The 27856-nt window shown below is 49.5% G+C and overlaps 2 protein-coding genes and 1 long non-coding RNA gene across 4 annotated transcripts in view; 2 read left to right on the forward strand and 1 right to left on the reverse strand.

Annotated features, from left to right (window-relative positions):
• The window catches only part of CEP112 (centrosomal protein 112), a 188272-nt gene extending 187029 nt beyond the window's left edge, over positions 1-1243 (forward strand). The window contains exon 28 of the transcript XR_003994412.1: positions 1163-1243. The gene's annotated coding sequence lies outside the window, so the exon portion shown is untranslated. The remainder of the gene's footprint in view (positions 1-1162) is intronic.
• On the forward strand, positions 1-24983 carry AXIN2 (axin 2). 2 transcript variants are annotated; one of them, XM_030506580.2, is made up of 11 exons: positions 1-246; positions 1163-2092; positions 7830-7970; positions 13330-13432; positions 15336-15476; positions 15687-16183; positions 16299-16478; positions 16763-16981; positions 17564-17659; positions 18911-19078; positions 23156-24983. In XM_030506580.2, exons 2-11 carry the CDS (start codon positions 1269-1271, stop codon positions 23280-23282), a joined length of 2496 nt encoding a protein of 831 aa, XP_030362440.1. In that variant the 5' UTR covers positions 1-246; positions 1163-1268; the 3' UTR covers positions 23283-24983. The 2 variants fall into 2 exon arrangements, with proteins under 2 accessions (XP_030362440.1, XP_030362439.1); XM_030506579.1 differs by having other exon boundaries at positions 28-246; positions 16296-16478.
• On the reverse strand, positions 22783-27073 carry LOC115616827. The gene is made up of 4 exons (XR_003994415.1): positions 26984-27073; positions 26679-26798; positions 25243-25460; positions 22783-23052 (listed from the first exon to the last, which is right to left on the reverse strand). It is a non-coding gene; the product is annotated as an uncharacterized LOC115616827 (long non-coding RNA).
• Positions 27074-27856: the final 783 nt, after the last annotated feature.

Genomic DNA, 27856 nt, shown 5'->3' on the forward strand with positions numbered 1-27856 from the left:
AAATAAAATAAATAGGCAGGGGCGGGAGGCGCGGATCGCAGTGGGCTCCTTCCCTCGCCGCTCCCCCCATCGCCCCCCCCTCTTCCCGATGCTCTCCGATGCGGTTGCACCGCCGGGGAGGAGAGGAGGAGGAGGAGGAGGAGGAAGGACAGCGAGGGGCGCGGGGGGAGCGGGGCCAGCCTGCGCGCTGCTGCTGCCAGCGGAGAGCGGCGGGGCCGCGGGCGCGCAGCGAGCTCCGGCTCCGCGGTGAGTGGTGATGGGGGGGGCGGCGTTTTGGTTTAAACCACGGGGGCTTTGATTAATTATATATATTTTTGGGGGGTGTTGCGCGCCCTGCGGAGCCTCCGCGGGCGCGGCTGTTGCACAGGGCTAGCAGGATCCAAGTCGCTCCGGACTTTTTCCCTCCTTCCCTCCCTTCTTCCCCCCCCCCCTCCCGAGCTCCGGTCCCGACCTCCCTCCTCCCCGCCCGTCGCCATTTCTGGAGCAGGTCTTTTTGATCATTATTAGTGTTTTGCTGCCTGGTCGCGCTCGGGGCCGTGTCCCCCCCCCCCGGCCCCTCTCCGTTTATTTCCCTCTTGCGGGGCCGGGTGTGATGGCTCCGGCCGCGGGATGCCCCGCAGCGCGCAGGTACGGACACCGCGCCTCACCCCCGATGTGTTGTTTTTTTTTTTGGGGGGGGGTGTCCTGGTTTTATCATCTATCTCCGCATAGAAGCGCCCCAAAAGCCCTCCTGCTGTGGTGGGGAGGGGGGGGAGCAGCGCGGTGCTGCTCGGGCGCGCAACATGCGCGCAGGAGGAGGGCGAAGGGAGCGCGGGTTTGGGGGTGCGGAATGGAAACCAGATGCCGGGGCAGGGCCGAGCTGTGCTGCTGCGGGGGGGGGGCTGCGCTGAAACACGCCCCCCCCCCATTCCCCGGCCCCGCTCAAAGTGCGCCGGGAGTTCAGCAGAGCGGATCCGATAGTCGCGATCGGGCTGGCGATAGAGCCGCGCTCGCTCTGCCCTGCCTTTCTCCTCTTCTCCCTTCCTCTTTTTTTTGACTGTGAAGAGTTGAAAAGCCTGTTTACTTTTTGTCTTTGATGTTGGGAGGATCTGGTTTTGATTAGATCAATACTCCTTTTTTCTCTCCCCCCCCTCCTCCTTTTCTTCCCCCCCTCCCTTTGCAGAGAGGAGGCTCAGAGGATCCCCTGCTGACTCCAGGCAGAGGCAGGCAGAGGGGCAGGCAGCTCCAGGAGGAACTGGGAGCCCCTCTCCCAAGTGGGCTGCGGAGCCATGAGCAGCGCCATGCTCCTCGCCCACCTCCCCGACCCCAGCACCAGCTTCAGGGAAGACGCCCCTCGACCCCCTGTCCCTGGGGAGGAAGGAGAAGCACCATGCCTGCATCTCGCCAGCTCGTTTCTCCCCAAAAGCCAAAGCTTCAAGGCCATGCCGGTGCCTCCTGCCCCACGGAGGAATGAGAACGGACTCGGGGAGCCGGAAGGCAGCGCATCTCCAGACTCCCCTTTGGCCAGATGGACCAAATCCTTGCATTCCTTGTTGGGAGATCAAGATGGTGCCTATCTTTTTCGGACCTTCCTGGAAAGGGAAAAATGTGTGGATACCTTAGACTTCTGGTTTGCCTGCAATGGCTTCAGGCAGATGGACCTTAAGGATACCAAAACTTTAAGAGTAGCCAAAGCTATATACAAAAGGTACATCGAGAACAACAGCATCGTCTCCAAGCAGCTCAAGCCTGCTACCAAGACCTACATAAGGGATAGCATCAAGAAGCAGCAAATAGATTCTATCATGTTTGATCAGGCACAGACTGAGATTCAGACTGTGATGGAGGAAAATGCTTACCAGATGTTTTTAACTTCTGATATATACCTCGAATATGTAAGGAGTGGAGGAGAGAATCCTGCTTACATGAACAGCAATGGACTGGGGAGCTTAAAAGTGGTCTGTGGCTATCTCCCGACCTTGAATGAAGAAGAGGAATGGAGCTGTGCAGACTTTAAAAACAAAATCTTGCCTTCGGTAGTTGGACTATCCAGCAAGACACTGAGGGTTACGGCGAATGTCAGAGCCACAGAAACCATCGAGAACGGATACAGGTAAGGGAACCCTTGGGAATTGTGCTTTGTTTTAACTTTAAGGACTTCTGAGAGTGTTGGGATGGAGTGCTGGGGAGCTAGCAGAGAGGCCGGGAGCATGGGAGCTTCCCCGCGCCTCCGAACACTGGAATTTGGGGGGTGTTGGCTGGGTTTGGAGGTGTTTCTTCCCTCTGTACAGAGGAAAATAAGATCCTGTGCTCTTAAGCCCCATTGGCTCTTTCAGTTCTCTTATAGATCAAAAACTTCATAGCAACTATGTCCTCCGGACATACGTTAATTATTGGTTCAACTTTCAAACGTATTAAGAGCAGTAGTAGAGTGGATCATACAGATGCATGAATAATGTAACCTACTAGTTCCCCAACTCCACCATCAGCCAGTGTTTAACTACGTTGGTTATGTGGGAAGCAATTGTGCGGTCATGGAGGAGGAAATGTATGCACTTAGTACATCAAACTCTGCAACTTGCACAAAATCTGCTCTTATTTTATGTGTGTGTGTGTGATGTGCAGCCTCTCCTGTCGCATTGGGTGTCGGTATCGTGTCAAAGCCAGTTAGGGTGGCTTTGAGCCAATGCATACAGGAGGATACTTAAAATTGAGTACCTAAGGTAATAGAGACATTCCAGGTATAGAGAAATAGATCTTTGGTGCTCTCCTGTTGGCCGTGTGCTCAAAGTTAAACTCATTATAACATAGTTGTGTCTAACGGCAGCTTGTGGAGAGCGTTGTGTGGTGGCAGGGTCTCCTGCCCTTGTCTTGGGGTGCATCTGTGATGCTGAACCCATCTCTTTTGTTGGAGATGTTGATGGAACAGCAGTGTGAGGATGAAGAAAGTAAGAACCGTCTTCACTTGAAGATGGGGGGATGGGAAACAGAGACTGATGAGCAAATGATGAGTTGTATAATCCTCTGAAAATGTATTCTTTCCTCTCCCCACCCTTGCCATAAATGTGGATTGTTGAATCAGGGCTGAGAGGAGAGGGCTCTGCTGGCAGATGTGCGCTCTCCTCTGCTGGCCCAGGAGCCTGGGCTTTGCTATGGTGAGTGTTTGACATCTCGTTTACAGGAATTGTGAGAGCGTGTCTGTGATTCACGGACATCAAAGGGCATCAGGCTTCTCCTGGGGAGGATTTGCCGGAGCGAACCCTCCTCTCTTGCCCTGTGGAGAGCTTCCAGCTGTGCCGGGCTTCCCGGTGCCGAGACACCCGGAGCTGGGAGGCTCCTGTTGCCCGTGAGGGAGCTCCGGAGGCAAAGGCCTCTTTGGTCCTGTCCCGGAGGCGTGGGTGCAGACTAGAGGGAGGGATGGAGAGATGGATGGATGGATGTGTGTCATCCTGGCATGGCCTTTGGACCTCTCCTGCTGTGGGGCTATGCGGGGGGGGGCACTCGCTGGCAGCTGGTCTGTGGAGGGCTTGGGGTTTGGGATCTGCATCTCGTGCCTGAGTGTTGCTGTCTGAGCATCTGCTGCTCTCCAGAACTTGGTTTGAACTGCTGCCCTTCGCTTGCTTTCCAGGAGGGGGATGTTTGATGCTTTTATCTCTCAGCCTTTGTTGGTATTCAGTGCTGGAAGGGCTTGGCTGTAATGTTCTACCAGAGCTGCAGGCCTTGCTAAAAGCCCACATGTGCCTTGTCCAGGGGAGTGCTGGCAGAACGGTGGCTGCTTGCCTGATTAGTGCTGGGATTTTTCCTTTTCTTTATTCCCTTCGTTTTCTTTTTTTGTCCAGGGATTAATGCAGCTTGCTCCTCACATGTCAGATCTACCCTCCTAGGACATTAGGTAGTGCCTTTTGCTTTGATCACCTTCTGTTGAATTTCCAGGAGCTTTTGCTCTCCATGGGGCCAAGAGATCTCAATGCAAAGAGAGGGAGGTCAAGCTGAGATGCTTCTCAGTTCCTCCCTGAGCTATCCATTTGTGAAGCCACTTGTGCGTGCATGTGCTAGAAGCTGATGAGCATATGGATGGGTTATCTCTCATCACTCAGGGCTTAGGATTGTGTTCAGGATGGGAGCTGAAGCTTGCACAAAGTCTTTGCTGGTGAGTGGCCAAACCACACCTCCCTCCTCATGTGTGTGATGGAATTAAAGCATTTCTGCTGGGTGTTATGGTTTTGAAGCACTGTGCAGGCTCTTGCCACTTGCTTTGGTGGGTTTCCATGTGATTATAGCAGCAAAACCCTGTGCTGAGCATACCTGATGGTGGGAGCCAAGCGATCTGGGGCCAGCCTGGTGTTTGGATGGGAGACCACCTGGGAATCGCAGGGCACGGAGTCCCAGCCAAAAACACAGCAAACGGGAGCCCGCAGGATCTGTACAAGTTGAATGGCTTTGGCCCCAGCATCAGTGATGGACAGGAACAGGAGAAGTCAAGTGAAAACACAGTGTATGCAGGCAAACTGCTGCCTGACACAGGGAATGTTTTACATGCAGAACCTCCCTCTTGTCCTTCAAAGCGACTCCCCTCCCCTGGAGGTTGTGGTGTGGTTAAAAGTGGCCTCCCCACACGCTGCGCTGGACCTGGCCCCATGCTCCAGGAATTCCAGCTATTATTTATACACGCTTCTATATTTATCAGACACGACTTTGTGTACACAGAGAGGGCTCTTCCTTTGCAGTGCCGCCGCGTAACGGGGCTTCGTGCGGTCCAAGGTGGACTCATCTGCCTCCCATTAAACTCCAACATGAGTGGGACTGGCCTTGCCTGGGGAAGGCTGGGGCTTGCAGATGGCCTTCTGCCGGCTCCCAGTGCTTCCTGGCCTTTGAAAGGACCCGCCGGTGCAGCTCCTTGTGTGTGAAGTTATTGGAACCAAGTTTGGCTTCAATTATCAAAGTAAATGATGCCATTGTAAAGCTGTGCTCCAAGCACTGTTCTGCAATTAGAGCATGCAAGCTGTGATTAACATAGTTTTGTTAAAATATACTTTTTTTCTTCCCTCTCTCTCAGGTTTGTGCATGTGTGGTTTTCCTTTTCTTTTTAAGCCCATCATTGCCCAGTGCTGTTTTTCTCAAGGAAATCTTGAATGAGATTCTATTTTACCTCAAAATGCTCCTTGTAGATATTCTCCTCTCTCTGTGTAATGTGGTTTGAACTGCCAGAGTGCTCTTATTTCTAAGGAGCAGAGTCTGACAATAAAAAAAAACCCCTCCACGCTCTGAAATTGCACCCTCCTAACAGGGGATACAACCAGGAGCCCCTGAAATTTTCATGGCATTATAATACCTCTGATATGCCCATTGCCAAACATAGCATGTAGAGAGAGTTCCATGCTGTGTGTCATCGCATCAAGATAAGAATAGGCTGAGAAACATCAGACATTCTCCTTGAAGCTCCAGAGCAACTGCTACCTGACAGCTGAAAACACTTTGCATATTGAGTTTGGAGCTGGGGAGTGTGTGTTTGTGATTGCAGCATCTGTGGCAGGAGACCACCGCTTTCCGCTGGAATTCAGAACCCTCTCAGGCAACTCCGTGCATCTGGGTGCAATTAGTGTAGGAAGGTGGTCAGATTAAACACAGCAAACCAGCCCCCATTGGTGTTTGTAAAGGGTCTTCGTTGGGGCAGCGTGTTGGAGGTGGAGTGTAGGGGTTTACTTTATGCCAACTTTAGGGTTGACGTGAGGTCTTGGTGGGTGAATCGGTGCTGATGGGAATGTGAGTTTGTTCTGGCCACTTTCTCTAATTATGTCTTTCCAAACACTGTGTTTGGACACACCTCCTCTTCTCCCTGTGCCGTATTCATACGGACCCGCTGCCTCCGCCTCCATCCCAGCCTCTCCATCCATCCATCCATGGCAAACCAGCCCCCTGGCTGCACCCAGGGGTGACACAGGCACCTCCCAGCAGGGTGGTGGTGCTGTGCTGGGAGCATCCTGCAGCCTCGTGGTCCTCTGATGTGCTCTCAAGACCTGGAGATGGTTTCAAATCAAGTAGTCATGAGAGCTGCATCCCTTACACTGTTGACCCAGAAGCCCATCAGTGTCTAGGAAGGGTTGCTGGTGCTGCACATCCCCTTGAGTCAGAGCAGAAGACTGGATGGTTTTCAGAGGGACTTTTTTGTAGTAGTAGGATAACTTTGCTTTCACCCACATGCGGAATTAATTTATCTTTGAAGATTTAACTCGTTTCCTGTGACATTCCTTACTATCTCTTTCTTTTTTTTTTCTTTTTCTTCTTCCCAGATATATATATATTATTTTTTTTAACATCTTGATCTCCCCATCAGAAATGCCTTGGCCTCCTTCGGAAAGGAATGCAGCCCCGGCTGGGCTGAATACCTGCCTGCAGCCAGCCCCGCGCCTCTCATACCAGAGAGGCCCATCTTCCCCATTCCCCACCATGCTTCCCCTTCCTGGTTTTTTTTTTTTATCCCCCTTGTTTTATTATTATTATTTTTAACTTAAGCCTTTGTGGCTCCTGTTTTCGGTGCTGGTGGAGCAGGAATGTGCAGGGTGCCTGGTGGCTTGATGGATGGAGAGCAGGGTGGTGGAAGGACATTGCTGCTCACTTAAACCCAGCTGGTCCTCTCCAGCCCCCCATGGGGGCAGGGAGGTGGAAAGCCCATTAAAGAAACCTGCCGAGCCTGCTGGCACATTCCTTAGGCCCCCAAGTCCTGGGGAAGTGGCCCTCATTATTAAAATCAGCAGTCCTTATCAGATGACAAGGCCTTTTGCTTTGATATACAAAGGCTGAAGCTTAACAACCCCATCTTCCCCTGGAAGAGGAACAAAATGTGCACCTTAACATGCAGCTTCCAAACCTCCCTGCATAATCCCCTTATCGCCTGCTGGAGATATGTATATTGATCCTGGCTGGGAAGTTGGTGTGAGGGGAGGTAGAGGGCAGGGGGATGCTCAGGTCCCCCCCTGCCGTGGTGACCCTGCCACGCTCCATCACAGCCTGTGTCACTCTGCCCATGAATTTTTCATGCAGCCTCTCTTGGGTGCTCAGCTCAAACATCCAGAGTGGGCTTTGGGTTTGCTTCTCCAAGCAAACATGAAGGTGTGGGTATCAGTAACCCACGTGCCTTTTAATACAACCTGTCCTCATGTCCCCCATCCTCTTCTTCCCCACTCAACCCCACACAAAAGCACAAGTTGAACATGTAGTAGATTCTCCTAAAAACTGTGCTTTTTATTGTGTGTTTTTATAATGCCAGGAAGGTGGCACCCATCCTTGGGAGGCCAAGCCTGAGACAGCATGGCCATGCCTCCACTGGTACATGGTGGTTCTGCTCCCGTGGTTTCAGGCAGTTGTCCTGTTGCAGGCAACACAGGTACCATAACTTGTATTCCCAGAGGGAATGTCTTCCCTGTCTTCAGAGTAGTCTTCAGCATTTATTAGGTGGTGCCTCAGTGGCTTTCAATGGGATTTGAGCTATGAACTTCTGGATCTTTTGCCTGCCGATGCCAACAGCAAAGCTCCTCTTGACCTCAGAGGTACAGCATCAAGCTTTAAGGACCGAGTCTTTGAAGGTATCAAAGTATATAGAGGTGCTTCCTGGGATTTTCTAAAGCGCACTTCCAGTGCTAAAAGCAACGTCTTCAAAGCTGGGCTTTGGGTGTGTTTGGACAGAGTGTGCCCTGGCTGCTCCTAGTCTGAGCAATAGGTGGTCGGTTACTTCTGAAGAGGTTGAGCAGCCATTGTGCATGGGTCCCATAAGGAGAGTGCTGCCATGAAGCTCATGTGCTTTTCTCTAGCCCAAAACTGGCTGGTAACTAAATTCCTGCTCTTGTCTCTAGGTGCTTCAAGAGGAATGATCCCGTTAACCCATACCATGTGAACTCTGGCTATGTTTTTGCCCCAGCAACCAGCGCCAATGATAGCGAGATATCTAGTGATGCCCTGACGGATGACTCCATGTCAATGACGGACAGCAGCGTGTAAGTAGCTTGTGTCCTTCTGGGCTGTCCATCTGTGAACCTGATGCACCATGAGGGCTTATGGGAGTGATGGGTTCAAGGCCATCACCCTACTTCTGCTCCCTGTTGAATAGGAGCTGCCAAAACTGAGGTGTGCACCCAAACTGAGAGGTGTAGCAGGGCATGGTGGCCTTGCTCTTCATGCAGTTGCCGGAGGTATTGGATGGAGTAAAATAATGAATCCCTCTATTGCTGTTTTGCAACTACAGCTGAGCAAACATGTTTTCCCCTATGCTAATGGTGCTGCCTGACTAACCCAAGGAGCATATCTCCCTGAGCCTTTGTCTTAAGGCCAGGCTTCCTTAACTAGTTATCAGTCATCAAAGAGGAGGAGATTACTTCCTGTAGGAAGTACTTTCTGTAATTAGCGTTCATCATTAATGTCAGAATGTACATTAATAGGGCCAGTGACCTGAAGGGGCAAATAGCTGCTCATCTAGTGTGGCTGGGGCAGTCTTCAAAGAGCCATTTGAATGGAGCTGCATGGATCAGGCCTGGGTGTTTCAGGAGTGCAGGGATGAGAGAGGATGCTGTGGCTGAGCCCAGGAGGAGCTGGGTGTTGAGGAGTGTGCAACTGGGAGCAAGTCATTTGACTGTTCTTCCTCCTGTTTGCTGTCCCCAGCAGGAGAGAAGTGGTGTTTTTGTGTCTATAGAGGAGACTCTGAGACTCACTTAGTGCTCTTAAGGACCATTTTTTTGCACTGAGCAGAAGGCAGATGTTGCTGTTTCTGTGTTGTGATCTTCGCTTATGTACAAGTGCTGAGAAAAGCCCACCTCTAAACAGTGCTGCATTTCTGGTCTTCATCTCAGAGGAGAAGCTTCTCCAGTGCCTCTGTCAGAGGTGCCCAGTGCTTACTGTGTGCTCCTCGGAGAGGTTTGCATGCTGGGTTTTTAAAGTCAATGTGTGTGATGATGCACAACAGAAAACAGGATTTACCAGAAACCATTGATGCGTAAACAAAGGCCTTATTTTTTTAATGCACATGTGTGTTTTGAACTGATATTACGGAAAAAAAATAGTTTGTTGTCCCACCAGATTCCCTTATTGAACAATATTGGCATTAAATAAAAGAGCTGAATCATAGGGTGACTTCTTTATTTCTTCTTACTGGCTCTGGTTGTATGTGATCATGTGTCAACAGAGCATTCATTGGGTTAGTCATTTCTGGACCAGTGTAGGGTCACTTGGGATTCACAGGGCTAGGATTATACCCTCTCTTCACAGCAATGCCAATTGTAGGCCTTATACAGATGAGAGCACTGAGTGAGAAATAAAGTGCATGGTGGATGAAAGGCTTAACTGAATCGCTTTCAGCCCATTGTTAGTCCAGGGGAGCTTAGCGGGGATGAGAGGGCAGCAGCCCGCTTTGAAATTTGCTTGAACAAGTGAATAGGAGCTCCCCATAAAGCAGGGCTGAAAGGAGCCTGCCTGTTTTTTCCTGCTGTAACAATGGCCCGCGCAGGCTGTGAGAGTTTGGGGAAGCTTGGCTGATTAAACTGCCCCCAGCTCCAGGCTGGGGGGCGGCAGGAGGGCTGGGGGGGTTGCCCGGAGGATGCTGAAAGGAATATTTCCTGCTGTAGAACCGGTCCCCCCGGGCATCCCCGGAGCCGCTGGGAGCAGGCCGGGATGCTGGGTGCTTTTGGAAGTGGGAGAGGTAAATTGGCACTGTTGGAGGCTGGGCTTAAAGTTAAGGCTGATGTAAAACTTCCTCTGCAGAGGCGAAGGGGCCGCTGCCAGGATCGCAGGGAAACGTGTGGGTTTCGCGGGCTCTCCTGGCACTTGGCTGGAGAGATGCTGTGGATGTGTTTGGGGCACAGACCCGCTGTGCTTTCACATGCTGAGCCCAGGTGCTCCTCTGCCTGCAAGGTTTCACCCCTTCCAACAGAGGACCCGGGGTTGTGCTGTCAGTGGGGATGCAAATCAGTTCTTTTGGCTTATGTTAGTATCAACTGAGGAGGAAAAACTTGTTCTGGAAAAGTCTGTCAGTAAAGTGAGGGCTTTTTCTTTTTAAATACATCTAAATCTGAACTGAACTGGAATGAAGAGAGGACTCCAAATAATGCACAATCTGCCTTTTTAATTGTATTATAGATAACCAGGGATCAGACTGTCCATATATATTTTGTAATAGCCACAAAGCATCATGCGAATTTCTATTTCCATTTCTTGATTGGGGAGGGGGGAGAGGAAAGGGGATTTTTTTTAATTTGCTTATATCTTATTTATGGATTTACTTTGGACACAGGGGAATGCTGCTGAGCAAACTTCAAATATTACCTTATCTTACAAACCAGGCTTTTGATGTTGGCAAGATCAGAGGCTTGTTTCAGAGCCGTTGCCAAATGAAGATGGGAGTGAATGCATATGCGCATGAGTCTGATATTTCAAAGCAGCAGTAAAACTACATTCAGGTTAGGTCAGGCACATCTGAGTCAAAAGGCTAAGATAATTGGCTCAGCTTAAATGGCAGCTGACTGGGTAGAAGACTTCAAACTAGTGTTTCCCCCAGAAACAGATTGGCTTCGCCCCAGCCTGGTTAGCTGAAATGTTTATAATTAAACTCTACTATTTAGTGCCTAAACTCTGCAGCTCTTCAGCCCGCAGCTTTTAGTAGCCAAGAAAGTGAGTGCAGATGTTTGCTGCTGGAGCAAGGGGAGAGGTGGCACCTGGAGAGCTGGGCTTAACCCTTGTGCTGCTCCAAAGCCTCTGGCCAGGCTCAGCCTTTTCATTTCAAAGGCACTTTCTCCTGCTCAGGGGGGGTCTGCTTCAGCATCAGGGTTCCCCCTGTCCCTCATATTTCTTGCTGTACTGAGCCAGCCCCAATTGTCTCTTCCTCACCCACTGGTCACCCCTTCAGCCCTGGCCTTGTCTATTTCCCCCTTAGGTTTAGACAGCACACATCAAAGGGGCTGTAAAAGTCCCTCCCCGTTCCCCAGGCTGCCTTTCCCGAGCTGCTCCACAGCTTTCCCATCCCACTGAAATTCCTCTTTTTATTAAAAATAAATCTTTTCTTTAATTCTGCTCGTCGTTACAAGTTGTGAAACTCTTCTGAAAGGCAGGACTGTAGAAGCAGGGAGCAGGTTTGATGTGGGGCTCTCTGGTGCAACCAGAGGAGTTCTAGGAGGAAGGAACACCTTTTGTACTGCCTTGAATGAGGCAAATCTTAACTAAAGTGAGGATGAGGAGCTGTACTGTTGGGTCAGTGCTGCTTTTCCTCCTCCTTTTTAAGCCTGGGAATGGTGTGAATCCTTGCTTCTGATCTGTAGCATGTCCTAGGACATTCCCTTTGGGCAGAAATGATACCCCCAGAGCTGGGAGCTTGGGGATACACTGGGAGATGTGCTCCCAGCTTGGTGTCCGCAGCAGAGGGGTTGGGGACATCTGAAGCTTGCAAACCTGGAGGGATGTGGGGAGCACAGGAGGGCTGCAGGGCTCCCGTTGTCCCTTGGTGGTGTCCTTGGGTGCCTCTTGTTGAGCACACAGCCCTTCAGCTGCTTCCCTGCTCTTCCCCATGTGGCCTCTTGGACTGCCATTTGCAGAGGACACCTCCTCATCCATTGTATATGCTAACGGGATTAGTTTTGTATGGATGGATGCAGGTAACGTGCTCTTGCTGGTGTTTTTACTTACCTTGACAATGCCTGTTCTGCTGGTTATTCCCTATATTGAAGGTCTTCCCTAAGAGACCCATAACTCAGTAAGCTACAGTTGACAAATGCTTCTCTGAAGGTGCAGATGATTTGGTTTCCAGCTTAGATTTGCTTTTCCTCCATCCTCCCACAAAGCTAAGGCATGTCATATACCTGTTGTCCTATGGGTTCAGGGAGCAGAAATGCTTGGTGGCCACCAGTGGCTGTGGTCGGTGACCATGGCCAGCTGTATTGGCCAGTATGTGCTGGGTTCTTCCCCAAAAGAGCATTTCTGGGGACATTAGGATAATTAAGTCCTTTCACTTGTAATGTAACTCGTGTTCATGGACTGTGTCTAGAGGAGGCTGATGTTCATCCTGCGGCATCAGGGACTTTCTCTGAAGTCCCAGTGTGCTCTCTTCTGTTATAAAGGTTTTTCCCCAGTTTATTAAGATGGAATTGTACTGATCTTTCACTCCAGGCTTTGCAGCTTCACCTTGCTCATTAAAACAATTTAATGGCAACTGATGGCTTTGACCAGGGTCTTCATAAAGGCCTTCAATAGCACACTTCAAACCTTCAGCATGGAGCGATAGCATCTAATCATCCTCCTCTTCAAGAGAAGGGACCTGGTGTCTTTGGGAAGGCATTCCCTTGCGCCTTGTCTCTGTCTGTGTATCCAAAGCATGTTGGTGTGTCCCTGCCACCACTGTGGCCACGGGAGGTGGCACACAGGGCTGCTGTGCTGTGCTGGCTCCTCTGGCAGCAGCGCGGGGCCACCGCTGTCTGCTCGGCCGCTGCTCCTCCTTGGGCAGGAGCTATTTTCTCTGCTCAGGAGATGAGTCAGGTGTGGGGGCAGGTGGATGAAAGGGATGGGTCCGGAGATCAAGGTTATTCACCCAGTCTGAGGGAAGAGGAGGAATCAGACATTCAGGATCTCCAGGCATGCTCTTCCGGCTGTCCCCGCTGTCTGTGGAACGCCCTTTAATCCTCACTGCGGGAATTCTTTGCGTGGCTGGATGAAACACCCCATGTTGCCTCGAGCGGGATGTCCAGAAGGTTCCCACCAGTTCTCCTCGCCTGGGCTCTTCTGATGGCTTCCTAGCCAGGAGCTGGTGTAGTCAGAGGGAGCAATGTCATGCCTGGAAGGTGCAGCCCAGCTTCACTCATGCCTCGTGGTGTCCTGCCTGTGCTGGCCAGCCCCAGGGCAGGAGAAACATCTCTGATCTTCAGTAGGGCTAGAGATGGGGACCAGCCTTTTGATGGCCATCCATTGTCAGTCCCCTCTTGTTTCCAGTGCTCCATGGGGTGTTTCAGAGCTTGATGAATGTTGTGGTCTTAGCATAATTCAAGGGTGAAAAAGCAACTAAAATACAGGGCAGAAGCAGAAACCAGGCCTTGGAAGGGCTTTTCCATAAGATGCCTCAGAAGTGAAGCTGATGGGATCTTTGGGCGTCTTCCCATGCGGAGTTGCCTTCAGCTTGCTTTTCAGCTTTTGCTGAATTACTGCACATCCATGTAGATGGTGACACAGGCAATTCCCAAGCTGTCAGATGTTTGAGGCTTCAGGTGACATCCAGAGGGCTCAGCACCTATGGCGTGCCTGGGTGGTTTCAGAGGTGATGGAGAAGCATCTTGCTTAGAGCATGGGGGGAGCCCCGACTGATGGTGACCTGTCTTCCATGTGCAGAGATGGGATCCCCCCGTACAGAATTGGGAGCAAGAAGCAGCTCCAGCGGGAAATGCATCGGAGCATCAAGGCCAACGGTCAAGTTTCTCTACCTCATTTTCCGGTAAGTTCAGGTGGGAGCTGCAGGGAATGGGTTGGCCATGGAAAATGTTGGGATTGGGAAACTGGCACAGTTCCCACAGAGGGCAGGGGAGGAGAGTGTTTCCATCCCTACATCATGCCACAGAAGAGATGGTGCTTGGTGTTGGGCAGGAGCCATGTGCTCTCAGCATCCTTGCAAAAACCTGCTTGTGTACAGCCCCGTTTTGGTCCTTCCTTGAAAAGCAGGTGCTAATGAGGGCTTTTCAGTGGCACTTCATTTGTCCTCCTGGTCTAAATCCAAGCAGAGATGCCTGGGTTGGGGCTGGTGAGAGCCTTGGCTTTGGCCACCACCCTCACACCTCCGCTGTGCTGGGGCTTGGCCTCATCCACATTGCCGGTGGCCTTGGAGAGCACACCTCCTGTGAGCTGGTGGGAAGCAGGAGCTCCCAAAAGAGGTGTTTGCAGTGGATACCTGCCTGGCTTTGAGGGGCTCCGAGTCCTGACATCACTGTGCTCTCCAGAATTACCTCCCTGACTTGCTAATTCACTTGACTTGCAGGCTCCCGATTCCTGCAGCGAATAAACTGTTTACACAGACAAGTACAAACTTATCTTGTCTTGAGATTAATATGCTAAAATTCCTCTTTCTGCTGTGTTAAGCAGCAAGAAACCATAGATGATATTTCTGGGGTGTGTGGGGGGGGGTGGTTTATGTGGTTTTTTTCTTTTTGGTATCTTTCTTTTTTTCCTTTCCCCTTCCTCCCTAAAGAAAGTTCTATAGCCTGAGCTTGTAAATTAGATTATTTTGTCCCAGGGCGTGCAAATCGACTTTCTCTGTAAGGCAGTGCTTTGATCAGGGTCTGAATAGAGCCAGCTTGTGTAAGAGTGACAATTTCCAGCAGAGTGGCCTTTTTCTACCCTCACATCATTTCTGGAGCTAAGTGGTTGCCGGAGAGAGGCCCCACCTCATCTGGTGGGTAGTGTGTGAAAGAGTTGGCAGTTCAGCTTTCTGCTTTCGGGGGGGGGGGGAATAAGAGGGAAGAGGGGCGAGGAGTGGGGTGCGTGGGGTGGCGGGAGGGAGGGCACAGGCCAGTGGGTGGTTTCTTTTTCCTCCTTTTCCTTGGTTTTTCCCTCCCCTTTTCCTGCCATATTTGCTTCTTTTGGCAGAAATCCGCGTTTTTGCCTTTTTATATTCTGCACTTGATTTGGAGATGTTCCCTTTTTCCCTTGATAGATCTGCTTGAGGCAGCCAAGCTCAGCAGTGTAGCACCACTAGCCTGCAGCAGCTTTCTTCATTTTCTGTACAAAGAGATGGAAGGGAGGCGGGGGGGGAAGAGATCTAGGACACTGTTGAGACAACACTACCTCAAAGGTGCCCAGTGTGTAGCCAGGAAATAAATTACCAGCACTTCTCTGATCTGCAACCGTTTGACTTCTTTTTTTTTTTTTTCCCCCCTTTTTTCTTCTCCTTTCCCTTTTTCTCCCCCATCTTATTTTTTCTAATTTCCAACTCCTTTCTGTTTATCCTCACTTTATTCCTTGAGTTAAAGTCTCTCCCTCCCACCTCAGAGGGGTTTTTTTTTTTTTTTTTTGGATTTTTTCTTCCCCCCCTCTATTTTTTTGATGTTTGACAACAGTCTTTGAAGATTTTCTACTTCAGAGTAGCTACTGATGGGCTGGTTGTACTACAGAGAGAACAAGCGGGGTTCCTCAGAGTGCGACCAACTGCTCCTGCCGAAGGCAAACGCTGGTGGGGAGGATGTCACTCCATGAGGCCACAGCACTAGCTCATAAAAATCCAGAGCAGACCATGCCTAGTTGCGGTCGTCTTTTCATCCAAACATGGAGACACAACAAGCGTAGCGGGGCCAGCGATGCCGCTCCGGCTAAACATGCCTTGTGCCTTCTGTCCCTGCTCCTTATAGAGGACCCACCGTCTTCCCAAGGAGATGACCCCGGTGGAGCCAGCTGCCTTCGCCGCGGAGCTCATTTCCCGCCTGGAGAAGCTGAAGCAGGAGCAGGAAACCATGGACAGTCTGGAGGAGAGGCTGCAGCAAATCAAGGAGGTAGGAGGATTAACCCTGCCGGGGCTGGGCAGAGCTCGCCGCATGCCGCCCTGCTTGGGTTGGGGTGGGAGGGGGCTGTATCCTGCCCAAGGGGAGGAATGTGTTTCGGTGGCACTGCATTCCATGAGCCCGTGGGGGGGACATCCCAGCGCATGCCTCGCCGGCTCCCCGTCCTCTTGCATTGATTCCTCGCCATCGCTTGGCCGGCAGGACGAGGAGAAGGAGGGCTCGGAGCTCCCCGCCAGCCTGCAGAGCAGTCGGGAGATGGCGAATCCCCAGCATCCGCAGCACCCGCTCTCGCTCCTGCCCTCCAGCAGCTACGAGGAGGACCCCCAGGCCATCCTGGACGAGCATCTCTCCCGCGTGCTGAAGACCCCCGGCTGCCAGTCGCCCGGCATGGCCCGGCACAGCCCCCGTGCCCGCTCCCCCGACCGCCTGCCCACGGGCAAGCTGCCGCCCGGCGCGGCCTCGCTGGCGGCGTGCACCTTGCTGGGCAAGGGGTTCATCACCAAGCAGACCACCAAGCACGTCCACCACCACTACATCCACCACCACACCGTGCCCAAGACGAAGGAGCAGATCGAAGCAGAGGCGGCTCAGCGGGTGCAGTGCTGTTGCCCGGTGGGCAGCGACTTCTACTGCTACCCCAAGTGCAAGGGCCACCCCAAAAACACTGACCCGCCTCTCCCTCCGCTGGAGCCCTTTGGGTAAGTCTTGAGCATCTCCCCATTGCATCCACCCCAAACCATCACCCCCCTGCCATGGTGCTGATCAGCGCAGCGGGCTAATGGTGGGCTCCTGTCGCCTTTTTGCCATCAGCAGGACGGGGACGCTGCTGAAGAGGCCGGGCAGAGGAGTGGATAGTGTGACCCTGCCACCCGGTGATGGGGGGCTGCCCGGCCCCGGCGGGGTGCAGCTACCGGGGGGCGAAGCAGACCGGGCACAGAATGTCTGGCAGTGGATGCTGGAAAGCGAGAGACAAAACAAGCACAAGCCCCATAGGTAAATACGCAGCTGTCTGCAGCAATATCGCTCCCGGTAAATATTTATATATTACATGGCCTGTCTATTTTTACAATCGCTAAAAACAAATGAGACTCTTTGCTCCTCCGGTTTAATATAAAAGCTGTTCCGCAGAACCAGAAAAACCACAAAAATGTCATGTTTTTGGCAATAAACCTCCTTTCATGTTATGACAGACTTTTGAGAGGGAGCGAGCAGAATAGGAGCTGCTATTAAAGTCATATTTTCCAGCTTTTCTAACCCGACTTCTTCCCCTCCCCAAGCACACAAAGCACAAAGAAGGCCTACAGCTCCGACTTTGCCAAGGGGGCCCCCGGCCGTCACCACCCGTGGGGGACCAGCAGCCACCCGCGTGGGGCGCAGCCTGCCCACCCCTTCGTCCAGGACCCCGCCATGCCGCCGCTCACCCCCCCCAACACCCTGGCGCAGCTGGAGGAAGCGTGCCGCCGGCTCGCCGAGGTCTCCAAGCCGCAGAAGCAACGGTAACGGTGCTGGGAGGGATGGTCCTGGTCCTGCGGTGGGAGCTGGGCGAGCAGCAGGGGCTGGGGAGGTTTGATGGGTGCTGGTTGGGCTCATCTTCAGCCGACACTGAGGTTGGTGGTCGGCAAGGTGGTGGGTGAGCATCCCTGGTGCGTGATGCGGACATTGTCCTCCCCATCTAAGTAGAGGGTCATCAATAGCCAAGCCCATAGGATGAGCCTCCTTATTCCAACTCCACCCTACATGGGCACACATAGTTTGAACCCTAGACGATTACTTCCACTCTTTTGCTGGCTGTAATTTGCCCATTTTTCCTCTGGGATGGACTCCAGCTACATACCAAGTGGGGAATTGGACTGGTTATCATTCATTTGGGTATGGAAGGAGAAATTAGCCCACAGCATTTTTAATTCTTCCTTTGATTGTTTACAACATGTGAGGCTTGATACAAAGAGCGAACTTAATGACCCACAGGAGACTTCAATTAGAAGGAGGTTGTATTTCAACTATCTTTTTTTAAAGTTTGGGTTTTTTTTTTTTCCTCTCCTCCTTCCCCACTTGCCCTCCCCCTCTCCCCACTTCAGATGTTCAACCTCAAATCAGCAGAGGGATCGAAACCACTCCGCTGCCGGGCCGGGGGGAAACACCTCTTTCTGCAATGCAAGTCTAGCAACAGAAGAGTGAGTATTGCACACACAGAAAAGGATTGGGAAATACATATATATAATAATTATATTTTCATTAACTGGATCGTGCTTTGAGGAAATTCTTCTATCTGAAATTTCGTCTTTCAAACATTCTTCTTAAAGAAAGAACAAAACATTTTCAAATCTTGTCTCTGGCTCTTTTAAACTTGCATTCCTGTAAAGTGGACAAAGATTGGATTAGTCTAATTACAGGATGGTTCTTTTAACAAGAAATCTGCTACAGAGAGGTCTAAAATGGCCTAAATAATTAAAGTTTTCTTTCTTACCCTCTTCATCTTAAGCAATGAGTAATGTTTGAAGTCCAGACTGAGCCACCTGACTAGAGCCTTTCATTTTTAATTGGTTGACCTTAAGTCCACCAGCTGTCTTTGCTAGCAGCTTTTTTTCTGAAGCCACTCTACAAAGACTTAGAACAAATTAGGAAGACTAAATTACTGCGGACTAACACTTTGTGACCTTTTGACATGCCAAGTGTACATTGCCTCAGCAGCAGTTGTAGATTTGCCTGCACGGTATTCACTAGAGCGTTGCCATTTTGCTGGGTAATATTGTTTTAATTATTCTTTAAGAAGGGTTTCTTAGTGCACATGACAAGATCCAGTTAATTTTATCCTCGCTGGGGAAAAATAAGACTATTTGTGTGCTGCACATGATGGGGCTGGCAGTGGTTTTGCTTTGTGAGCTGGTGGTTGCAGGTGGTTTTGTGCATGAGAAGCAAGCTTGGTAGATGTGTTGTATGAAGGCAGATGAAACAAGCCTTTTAAAACCAGAGATGTGCAGATGGGTTGGAGCTAGATGATCTTAAGGCCCTTTCCAACCCTAACTATTCTATGGTTCTATGAATACTGGGGCTTACTGGGTAGAGGTTAGCCCATGGTGAGCCCTACGCTGGCCCATGGTCCTGCTCTGGTGCTTCCAGCAAGCACTGAACCTCCATCCCTCCGTTCTCCCATCCATAAACTGGTAGGAGGTCTCTGCTGCCCGGAGCTGGGTGGTTGCAGTGCCACAATTCCCATCACTGCAGCGAGCAGGAGCTGTTGTGGGAGCCCAGCAAAGGGCTGTGCAAAGGCAGCGTGACAAATGCACAGCGAGTACAGGAATATCTGAGTTCTCAGGTCACACCCAGGGTATTTCTGTGGCAGGAACACTGCTGGATTGAGTGCGGTGAAACGGTCTGGTCCTAAATGGAAAAATAGAGGGTTTTGTGTGTGTTCTGTTTTTCAGTCACAAAGAGCCAAAGAAACTGCCAGTTGTTCACACCTCTCAGTCGAGTGAGCTGGTTGTCACCTATTTTTTTTGTGGAGAAGAAATTCCCTACAGGAGGATGTTAAAGGCCCAGAGCCTGACACTTGGGCACTTTAAAGAACAGCTGAGCAAAAAGGGAAATTACAGGTAAGAATCTGTGACTTGTTTGTTCTTTAGTATATTCTAGTAAATAAGTAAGCAGATACTTTGCAGGTCTGCCCACAGTGACACATTTACCTGGATTTTCAGAGGCTGTAGCTCTTCTCACTCTCCTCCCACTCAAACCGAGAGCATCTTTGCGGGGCCACCTCCCCTCCATCTCTTCCCCCTCAGTAGCATTAGGATGCAGGCTGGCTGCCTTCATGCTCCGAACCCTGTCCAAAAAGCTTGAATACCAGGGAGGGCCTTGTGGCAAAGGCATGGAGCGGTGGTGGTAGGTTTCCAAACTGGGCTCATTCGTTTCGGTGTGGCCTCCTGCTTTGCCTACTCATTGAATTTTTTAATTATTAATTTTTTTGCAATGGGGTGGCCATAAATGGGGTCAGTGAAAGGTTGGGATGTTGCATCTGAGTGGACATGGAGCTGAGTGAGGTGCAGCCAGCTTGCTTTTCATTAGGGGAAAAAGAAACCTCTGCCCTGCAGGGAAAGCTCCACCAGTGATAGCCTGTTCCTCCTTAGAAGTGCCAAACCTGTCTGGTTTCCAGGGCCCAGCTCCCAGTTTAACCAGTTTGCTGCTTCTCCTGCTCTCCCAGTTCCCATGGCAGTAGCTTCATGCTGGCCGTTTTTGGGGTACTTTCCCTAGTGGGATCATCTGCTGGGCACTTCTGCAGGGGGAGCAGGAGAGGGAAGTTCCAGTTTTAAGTTCTGAATTGGGTGATGCTTCAAAGGCTTGTCCTGTAACTGACAGCCTCTATTTTAACCTCCAAATGGTCATTTGGGCTTGTTATGAGGAGTTCCAAGCTGGTGCTCCAACACTGGCCTGTCTCTAGCTTTGGGAGGTCCACCTGTGCAGATCAGAAGTAGGTCACCCAAGGATGCTCTCGGGTTTGGGGGTCTGTCTGTGGCTGTTGTGAAGTGGGGCTGGGGCTGAAATCCTGCCAATCCTTCCCCAAAACCACCTTTGCAGCCGCCCAGCTGCCATCAGATGGCAGCAACCTGCAAGTACATCCAACCTGGACAACCTGCAGGAGAGGTCCCTGCGCTTCCTGCACCCTTGTGCCATTTCCCAGCCCCTAAAGCCTTTCCCGTCCTGCTGTGCTCCTCCTCCGGCTGCTGGAGCCTCATGCTCCATCGCACACCAGTTTCCCTGGCCTCCCCCTGCTCTGCTGCTGCTCCAATGGCTGTGTAGTCCCACCCCCCAAAAACATCCCTTTTTTTTGTGTGTGTTTGTTGTTCTGTGACATTTTCAGTGTGATGCCCAAGTGCAGGAATAGGCCACTAAAACCTCTGTGGCCCAAAAGCCCCTCCAGGTGCAATTATTTGTGCCTTGTCAGACTGTAATTACTTTAGAAAATGTTTTTAAGTGACTGACAAGGATGAAACATCATTTTGCTCAGATCTCACCCTTTTACACCTGGGTAAAGACAATACTGAAATGTAGAAAAGGAACTTGGGTACGTGCCCAGTATTTTATCTTGCACAGACACAAGGTGAAACTAATTACACAAATGTGTGTACCTCCAGGGAATCATTTTGATCTAAGCTTTGACTTTTGGCTGGACTTTGAGTGAAACTGCGGGTGACCTTCAGGGGGAAAAGGTCCGCAGTGCCCGGAGTAGCGTGTGTGTTACGGGGAGGCACTAACTAGGCTGCTTTGGTCACATCTGGCATTGATTTCTTTTTAAGGCACATTTAATAAGCATGTCTTTGAAGCCCGTTGCCTTTCATTTAATGCACAAAGACATGCAGAAATGCTCCGCTCTCCAAATTCTTTATTGATTGGATCAGTTTGCGAGGCGGGTACCTCGGGCTCCCGCGATGCCAGAGCCGTGGGGCAGCCGCCGGGAAAGTGCTGCTTTGCTTCCCTCTTCCCCCTCTCCCAGGAAAAAAAAAAGAGGAGGAATTAAGCAGTGATTTAATACTGATGGCGTTAACAAAAAACAAACATCCACGCACAAAAAAACTGGGTGGTGTCGGGTAATGTGAAGATGGCAGCGGTTCAGAACAGCGCTGAAGGGCCAGGCCCGCGCGCCTCGATTGGTGCCAGATGTCCCAGAAAATAAAGGAAAATAGAAAGGAAAAAAGCAAAAGAGCAAAGCTTGCCACATAAAATATGCTTCAATGGAAAGCCCATTGCTGAGCAAATAAGAGCAGTGACTTGTTTGAAGATGTGTGGGGGAGGATGACTTTTTTCCCTTGCTTTGCCTCCTCTTTCTCTTGTTTTTTCCCCCCTTTTCTCTGCAAAATAAGGTTGTAATTATGGAAAAGGTCAGAGCGTGTTTTCTCAAATACAAACTCAGTAAACACAGCCAGGGCTTGGGCTGGTGCAGGAAGTTATGGGGAAGAGCGGCTGTTATCGGGAGAGGGGTGGAGAAGGGGAAAGGGAAGAGAAAGTTCTTTGTAATTCATTCAGACTTGCCTTGGGTTTTGCTGGGCTTGGTTCGAGGCTGCTGGCCTGGGGAAGTGTGGCCTTGACCTGCAGCATCAAAGTTGGTGGGAGTTGGGCCATTGACTTCAATGAGCGCAGGCTCTGAAGGGCTTAAAGAAGATGTTTTTTTTCCTTGCTGAGCCATTAAAGACGCAACATGTGTCAATTCAGCTTGGAATGACTGTACAAAAATAAACCCTCACCATACCTTGACTACATGGCGGCTGGTTTCATCTCTTTTGACTGAAAAGGCAGCTTTTATCCCCCTACCAAAATAATTCTACCCTAAAAATACATAGATTTGCAGGCTGTTGTTACTGGGTAGTTTAAAAACGTGGAATAGAACAGTCACTAGAAAAGAAATCAAACAAATTCTAAACCCCTTCTGTAGCTCTTCAAGTTTTAATAGTAAAAAGGAGCTTAATTTGATCTCCTTTCCCATCCTACTAAAATAGTAATTGCAAAACCCTTTCCCTTAACAAACATCTGCCAATCCCAGTTGTCTGGAAACTACAGGGGAGGGGTTAATTTTTTTATATATATATATGTTTTATTCTTTGTAATCCATCTGATGAAGGTTTTTCCATCCCTGGCGATCAGATGGCAAAGCCCTTTTCCAAGGGAGCAGGCATGTCCGAGGAGGTGTGCGGCGGCAGACGGACAGGCTCCCTAAATGCTACCCCTCTGAATGGAAGCCCTTCATTTGTGCATATGCAATTAAGCAGCCTTAGAAGGAAGAAAGCTCCAAACGGGATAAAAGGAACCTTTAATCAAGAAGCTGAACGGTCTAATTCAGGATAATAGAGGGGTCCTTACTGTTTGACACAGGAGGGGTGGGGGTGCTTTTTTGTCTCTGGGAGCGTTGGCTTCATGATCTAACGACCCGGAGCAAAAGAGCAGGAATGTGGGACACTGCTACTTGACCTCTCCGTGTCACGTCCCGCAGGCTGGACCAGGGCTGCTCCGTGCCTCCGACTGCTAGGAAGCATCGGGAAGCAAGGACAGGAGTTTCTGTCACTTAAAATGGATCCGTGAATTAGGCACTTGGTTGTTTCGAATGTGAGGCTCCCGGGCTGTTTTCTCTCAGTAGGAGGACTGCAGAGTTTCAGCTTCTGCGTTGCAGGAAGCTGGGGATGGTTTTCTTTTAATCCATCCCTATGCCTAAAAAGCCTCTCCTTTTAATAACAGTTGCTAATTTTAATGTTGGGCTTCAGCTTTGAAACAAGAAAACACATGAAAGAAAGAAGGTGGGGAAAGAGGGGAGCCTTAAGAATGCTTTGCTTTGAAATGCTATTTATTTATGTTTCAAATAAGATATTTGACCAGAAATCATGGTGCTTTCTAATTTTCTTTACGGCTGAGGATATCCACTGCCAACACGTATAATTTACTCACTGTAGAAGAGGTTGTCACTGCTGAGGAGTGTGCTCCCTCCATCCCATCTCCATCCCTGCAGTCCTGGGGATGCTTTCATGTTGCAGGACCTGAGCAGCCCTGAGGTTTTCCTGGCCACGCTGGGTGCTGGAGGAGCATGCTAGGAGGGAGAGATTGGACAGTTGTGGTTAAAAGAACTGCCAGAGCGTCCTTTGCTTTTACCTTTTGATTTTTAACTGTGTTTTAATTCTCCTTTACCACAGATACTACTTCAAAAAAGCAAGCGACGAGTTTGACTGCGGTGCAGTGTTTGAAGAGATTTGGGAAGACGAAACCATCCTGCCCATGTACGAAGGAAGGATTCTTGGGAAAGTCGAAAGGATCGATTGATGGCATCTGCGTTTCGTAAGGAAAGTTAAGCTAGAAAAGGCTTTGGACACACAACAGTAGTGATGACAAGGAAAGGAGGAAAACAAAAACCAAACTCTGAAGGAAAGTTTTGAACCAATGAAGAAAACAAGTGAGGTCTGTGAAGACTTTGCTGAATTAGCCTTAGAGGAGAAAAAAAAAATGGCATTTATTATTCATGAGTTGGGTACTGAGATGATAAAAACCCTGAACTATTTATTAGAAACATGACCACTGTTGGCTATTGGAGATGCAGACCCTGTTTGAGAGACTTCCATACATAATATATGATTTCCTGGGGATCTGAAATCTATGGACTAAGAGAAACTGTGTATAGCTTACCTTAACAGTAATCCTTATTGATATTTATTGAACAGTCTGTTTTCCCTTAAGTCCAGTTTTTGGATATGCTGCTTTAACAATGGAGAGGAGAGGGGCTGGGAAGTGGGGTGAGGGGAGGAAGGATTATTTTATTTTTTTATCTTGTTCCCACTATCTACAATTGAGGAGTTTGGCTGTGAGCACATTCACGATTCAGTTTTGGTTGGAGGGGGAGGAGGGAAGGAGTGACGTTGTGCCCAGTATTTCTCCCGAGTGAAATAAGAAACAAGAACCATAATAAAAGGCAAAATCAAAACACTGTCCTACCACTCACCTAGAGACCGGTGCATCTTAATCTATGCTGCTCTAATTGGAAATAAAGGTCTTAAGCGTTAAGTATCTTAGATGCAACAGAAGAACAGCAACTTGTGATTCCTGTCCATGGAGGTTTTTGCTTTGCTGCTGTCAGGGGCGAGGGCACCGCGTGGTGGCCGGTGCCTCTTAGTGGAGGCAAAGGTAGGGCAGAGCCCTGAGCCTGGGAGAGCTGTAGAAGCCATCCAGTTCCCATTCCCATACTTAGCACACCAAAAGGACACGTTGCAAAAGCCAGGTTAAAAAAGACAAGTATGTATTCCACATAGCTAGCTAATTTTTTTAGCCATTCTACTTCAATGTTAGCACTACTTGTATTTCAACCACATGTATCTACGATGGGGCATGTTTTCAGGCCGGTGTGGAGCGCGTGTATCGTCGTGTGGTGGTTCGTGGTTGGGTTTTTGGTTGGTTGGGGGTATTTTTCGCCTTCCCTTCACAACCCCCACGTGAGCCCATGGGAGGTGGGGGTGAAGGCTCTCTGCATCCCTTTGGCAGAGCTCTGTGTGTGCATGTGCGTGGATGTTGGGGACAGAGCGGCCCTTTCCCGATGAAAAGACCTTGCATTTCTACAGTTGGGTTTTGTGTTGATTAAGTTAATCTGTGCATTCTGTTTGCCATTGCTACTTCGTGTATGTCTGTATATATTGTAGAAAACGTATGGTGAAAATATTAATACACTATCTCTAGTGTTTTTAAAATTGAATCAGTACAGTACCTGTGCCTGCATGGTGTTACGAGGCCATGCGTCGCCCTATATTCAGGGTTCAAGCTTTCCCTTGTTTGTTTAAGGGGTTTATGTATAAATATATTTTATGCCTTTTATTACAAATCCTGTACTCATGACTTTTGCCATGGCATTTTGTTCTACTTATACTGTAAATTATGCATTATAAAGAGTTTCATTTAAAAAAAAAAAATTACTTGGTACAATAATTATTGTAATTAAGAGATGTAGCCTTTATTAAAATTTTATATTTTTCAAATTAATATTGTCTGACTTTTCCCCCCCCCCCTTAATGCCTTAAATGGTTTTTTCTCATGTAAGGTGGTAGCTGGAAACAGCAGCTGAGCTCTACCCTGCCCTTTCCCACCTTGGCAGGGGCTATTCCCATTGGGAAGCGGTTGCAGCTCAAGTAAGGCAAGGCAAAGAGTGGGGCTGCACTTCACTGCAACGATTAAATCATTTACAGCTCCTTCAGGTAACAGCTACCAATTTAGCATAACCTTATTGCACCACCAAGCCTACCTGATGATGGAGAGAGAACAGGCTGATGGAGGAGTGAGGACTTCCTCTTGCTCTGTAAGCGGGTTCATGAAGCCAGGGTGTGATGTTCAAAGGGATGGAGTGGTCCAGGAGCATTCCTGCAGGGTCATGGCACATCAGAGGGCTTCATCATTGGGTGGTAGAGGGTGGTCAGAGCGTTATGCAGGTGGAATTGAGCTGGCACTGCTCACCTGCATCACCTGCCAGAGCAAAACACAGCTTTGTCAAGTCATAGAATCATAGAGTGGGTTGGAAGGGACATTAAAGATCATCTAGTGCCATAGGCAGGAACACGTTCCGTTGGACCAGGATGCTCCAAGCCCCATCCAACCTGGCTAACAGTTAGCCAAGTCCTGGCTAACGTGGCCGTGTTGGCCAACACGAAGTGGAGAGGGATGTGGTGGAAGGTGCTGAGCAGGACAAACACTGGGGAGCTCTCACCCCTGCACCTTCCCCCCGCTGGTATTTATGACACAAACCCTATTTTATAGCTGAATGAGCTTAATTTGTTCCTGAGGGAAGCTGCCCATTCCAGGGATGGATTTGTCTCCCAGCTGTCGCCCAGACCTTCCCTGGCTCAAGCGAATAACCCTGGGAAAGCAATTGTGGAAATGCTTTTGGTCTGTCCTGTTGGTAACCAAAGCCAGCCTCTTTTCTTCTGCTAGACCAATGGCACCAACCAGGGCTTTTTTTTTCCCCCCTCTCTTCTCTCTCCACCCTATTTTTTTTTCTCTGAGGTTTTAAATTATCTGGGTTATTTTGTGTGTATGAGAAGACTTCATTTAAAACATCAGTAAAACTTCTATCAAAGGGCTCCGTTTCACACCGAGTACACAGAGCTCGGGACTGAATCCTGCAGTTCAAGGGAGCTGCAGGCACTTTTACACATTTAAATGGATGGCGCCTTGTTTTAGAAAAGCCATCTGAAGTTCATGGGGTTCATCTTAATTGATAAGCTAGACATAACGGATGGGTGTAGGGAGACTTCAACAACAGAAGGGAAGAAAGACATAGTTTTTTTTTCCCCCTTCTCTTTTTTTAGTCTCCCATCAAAGGTTGGGAACTTAGCACTACATCGTAGTATTATTTTTCTTCTGCTATTAAAATGAATCACACTGTGCCTAATTCTTCTTGGGAAGATGAATGTGTTTGAGGCAGCTTGAAGCCATTCAGTGCCTCACAAGCCTTTGCATCTTTCTATCAATGTTCCAAAATACCTCTGTTTTTTGGATGTCTGTAGAAACAAAATATAAAATGGCTTCAAATACATGGCAGGCTGTTTAGTGGAGATGAAAGGGTATTTGAATAGTCTTTTAAAATGAATGAAAAGTGAATACTCTCTTCTGTTTCAATTATAAGTGGGACATGGAGCTCGTTAGACACCACCTTAATGTGTGACACTGAAAATGTTCACCTACCTTCAGCGCTTCAGAAACAGTTTGTTTTGCAGCTTGTCTCGGGATGAAGATGGTGATTACAGGTCTGGCTTGTCAGCTGCTAAATGGAGAGGCAGCGTGGGAAAGTTCTGCTGGAACAGCCTAAAAAGTGGAACATCCAACCCATTTTTAAATGGGACAGAAGGTGGGGAGGGAGCAAGAACCTCATTTTGACCCAAGTGTTGAGTTTTTTTAGTTTAGCTGAATTTTATTGGGTTAAATGAAAACTGTGTAAACTCATGCTGAAAAAAGTGCCCAAGAGCCCCTTGCAGCATTATGGTACTTACCAAAATGTCCCGGTTTGGGTGCTTTGAGAGGAGGGACACAAAACGTCCCAGTTTGGGTCCTTTCAGAGGAGGGACATCAATACCAAGAGCCCTGCGCTGCAGAAAGGATGGTGTGAGTAGGACCTAGTGACTCCACACACTTAAATCACACTAATACTTAACACTTAGAGCATCTATTGCCTTCAAAGCATGCTGGAAACATTCATTAAGCCCCACAACACCCGCAGAGGCAAGTAACCTGCCTGTGTTAGAACATAGCACACTGGAGAATTGGCACGGATGGGACCAGGTGAGCTTCAAAGCCTTTTGTGTGCTCTGGGAGCTGTGTCACCACCCAACACAAATACCAGCCCTGGTGTCTGCGCTGTTAAAACACATTGATGGACCTTTAACGGTCCTCCAGAGCGTTTGGGCCACTGAGCCTGGAGGGAGCAGCGGGCTGGGAATCACCTCAAGGGTTTTTGGGGGAGAAAAAAACCACTTTCCCAAGTGTTCCACAGCTGGAATTTGTTGGAGGCATGTGGTGATGAGCAATGGGCTTGCTCAGTCCCAAGTAAAGGCTTGAAGCAGTGGGGAATAGGGCTGGGGAGGGGGCAGCCAAGGGGGCAGCTCTGTCTGTGATGAGTGGGGACAAGGACCCTGGAAATGTGCCTTTTGCTTCCCTCAGCATAAAAAGAGGCTGAATTTGGATGCAAAAAGCATCCCAGCCCTTGCTCGCAGGCCTCTCTGCTCGTAGGTCACAGCAGATAAGAGTGACAGATTGTGTTCTTCTCTCTCTGCCCTCAATGTTTAGCATTGCCTGGCTCGAAGGGTGCAAAACGTCTGAGTCAGCATCCAAAAACACACATGAGGCTGCCCCCAAAATCATGAGCT

Source organism: Strigops habroptila, chromosome 14 (assembly GCF_004027225.2).
Source record: "Strigops habroptila isolate Jane chromosome 14, bStrHab1.2.pri, whole genome shotgun sequence".
NCBI classification, from domain to species: Eukaryota; Metazoa; Chordata; class Aves; order Psittaciformes; family Psittacidae; genus Strigops; species Strigops habroptila.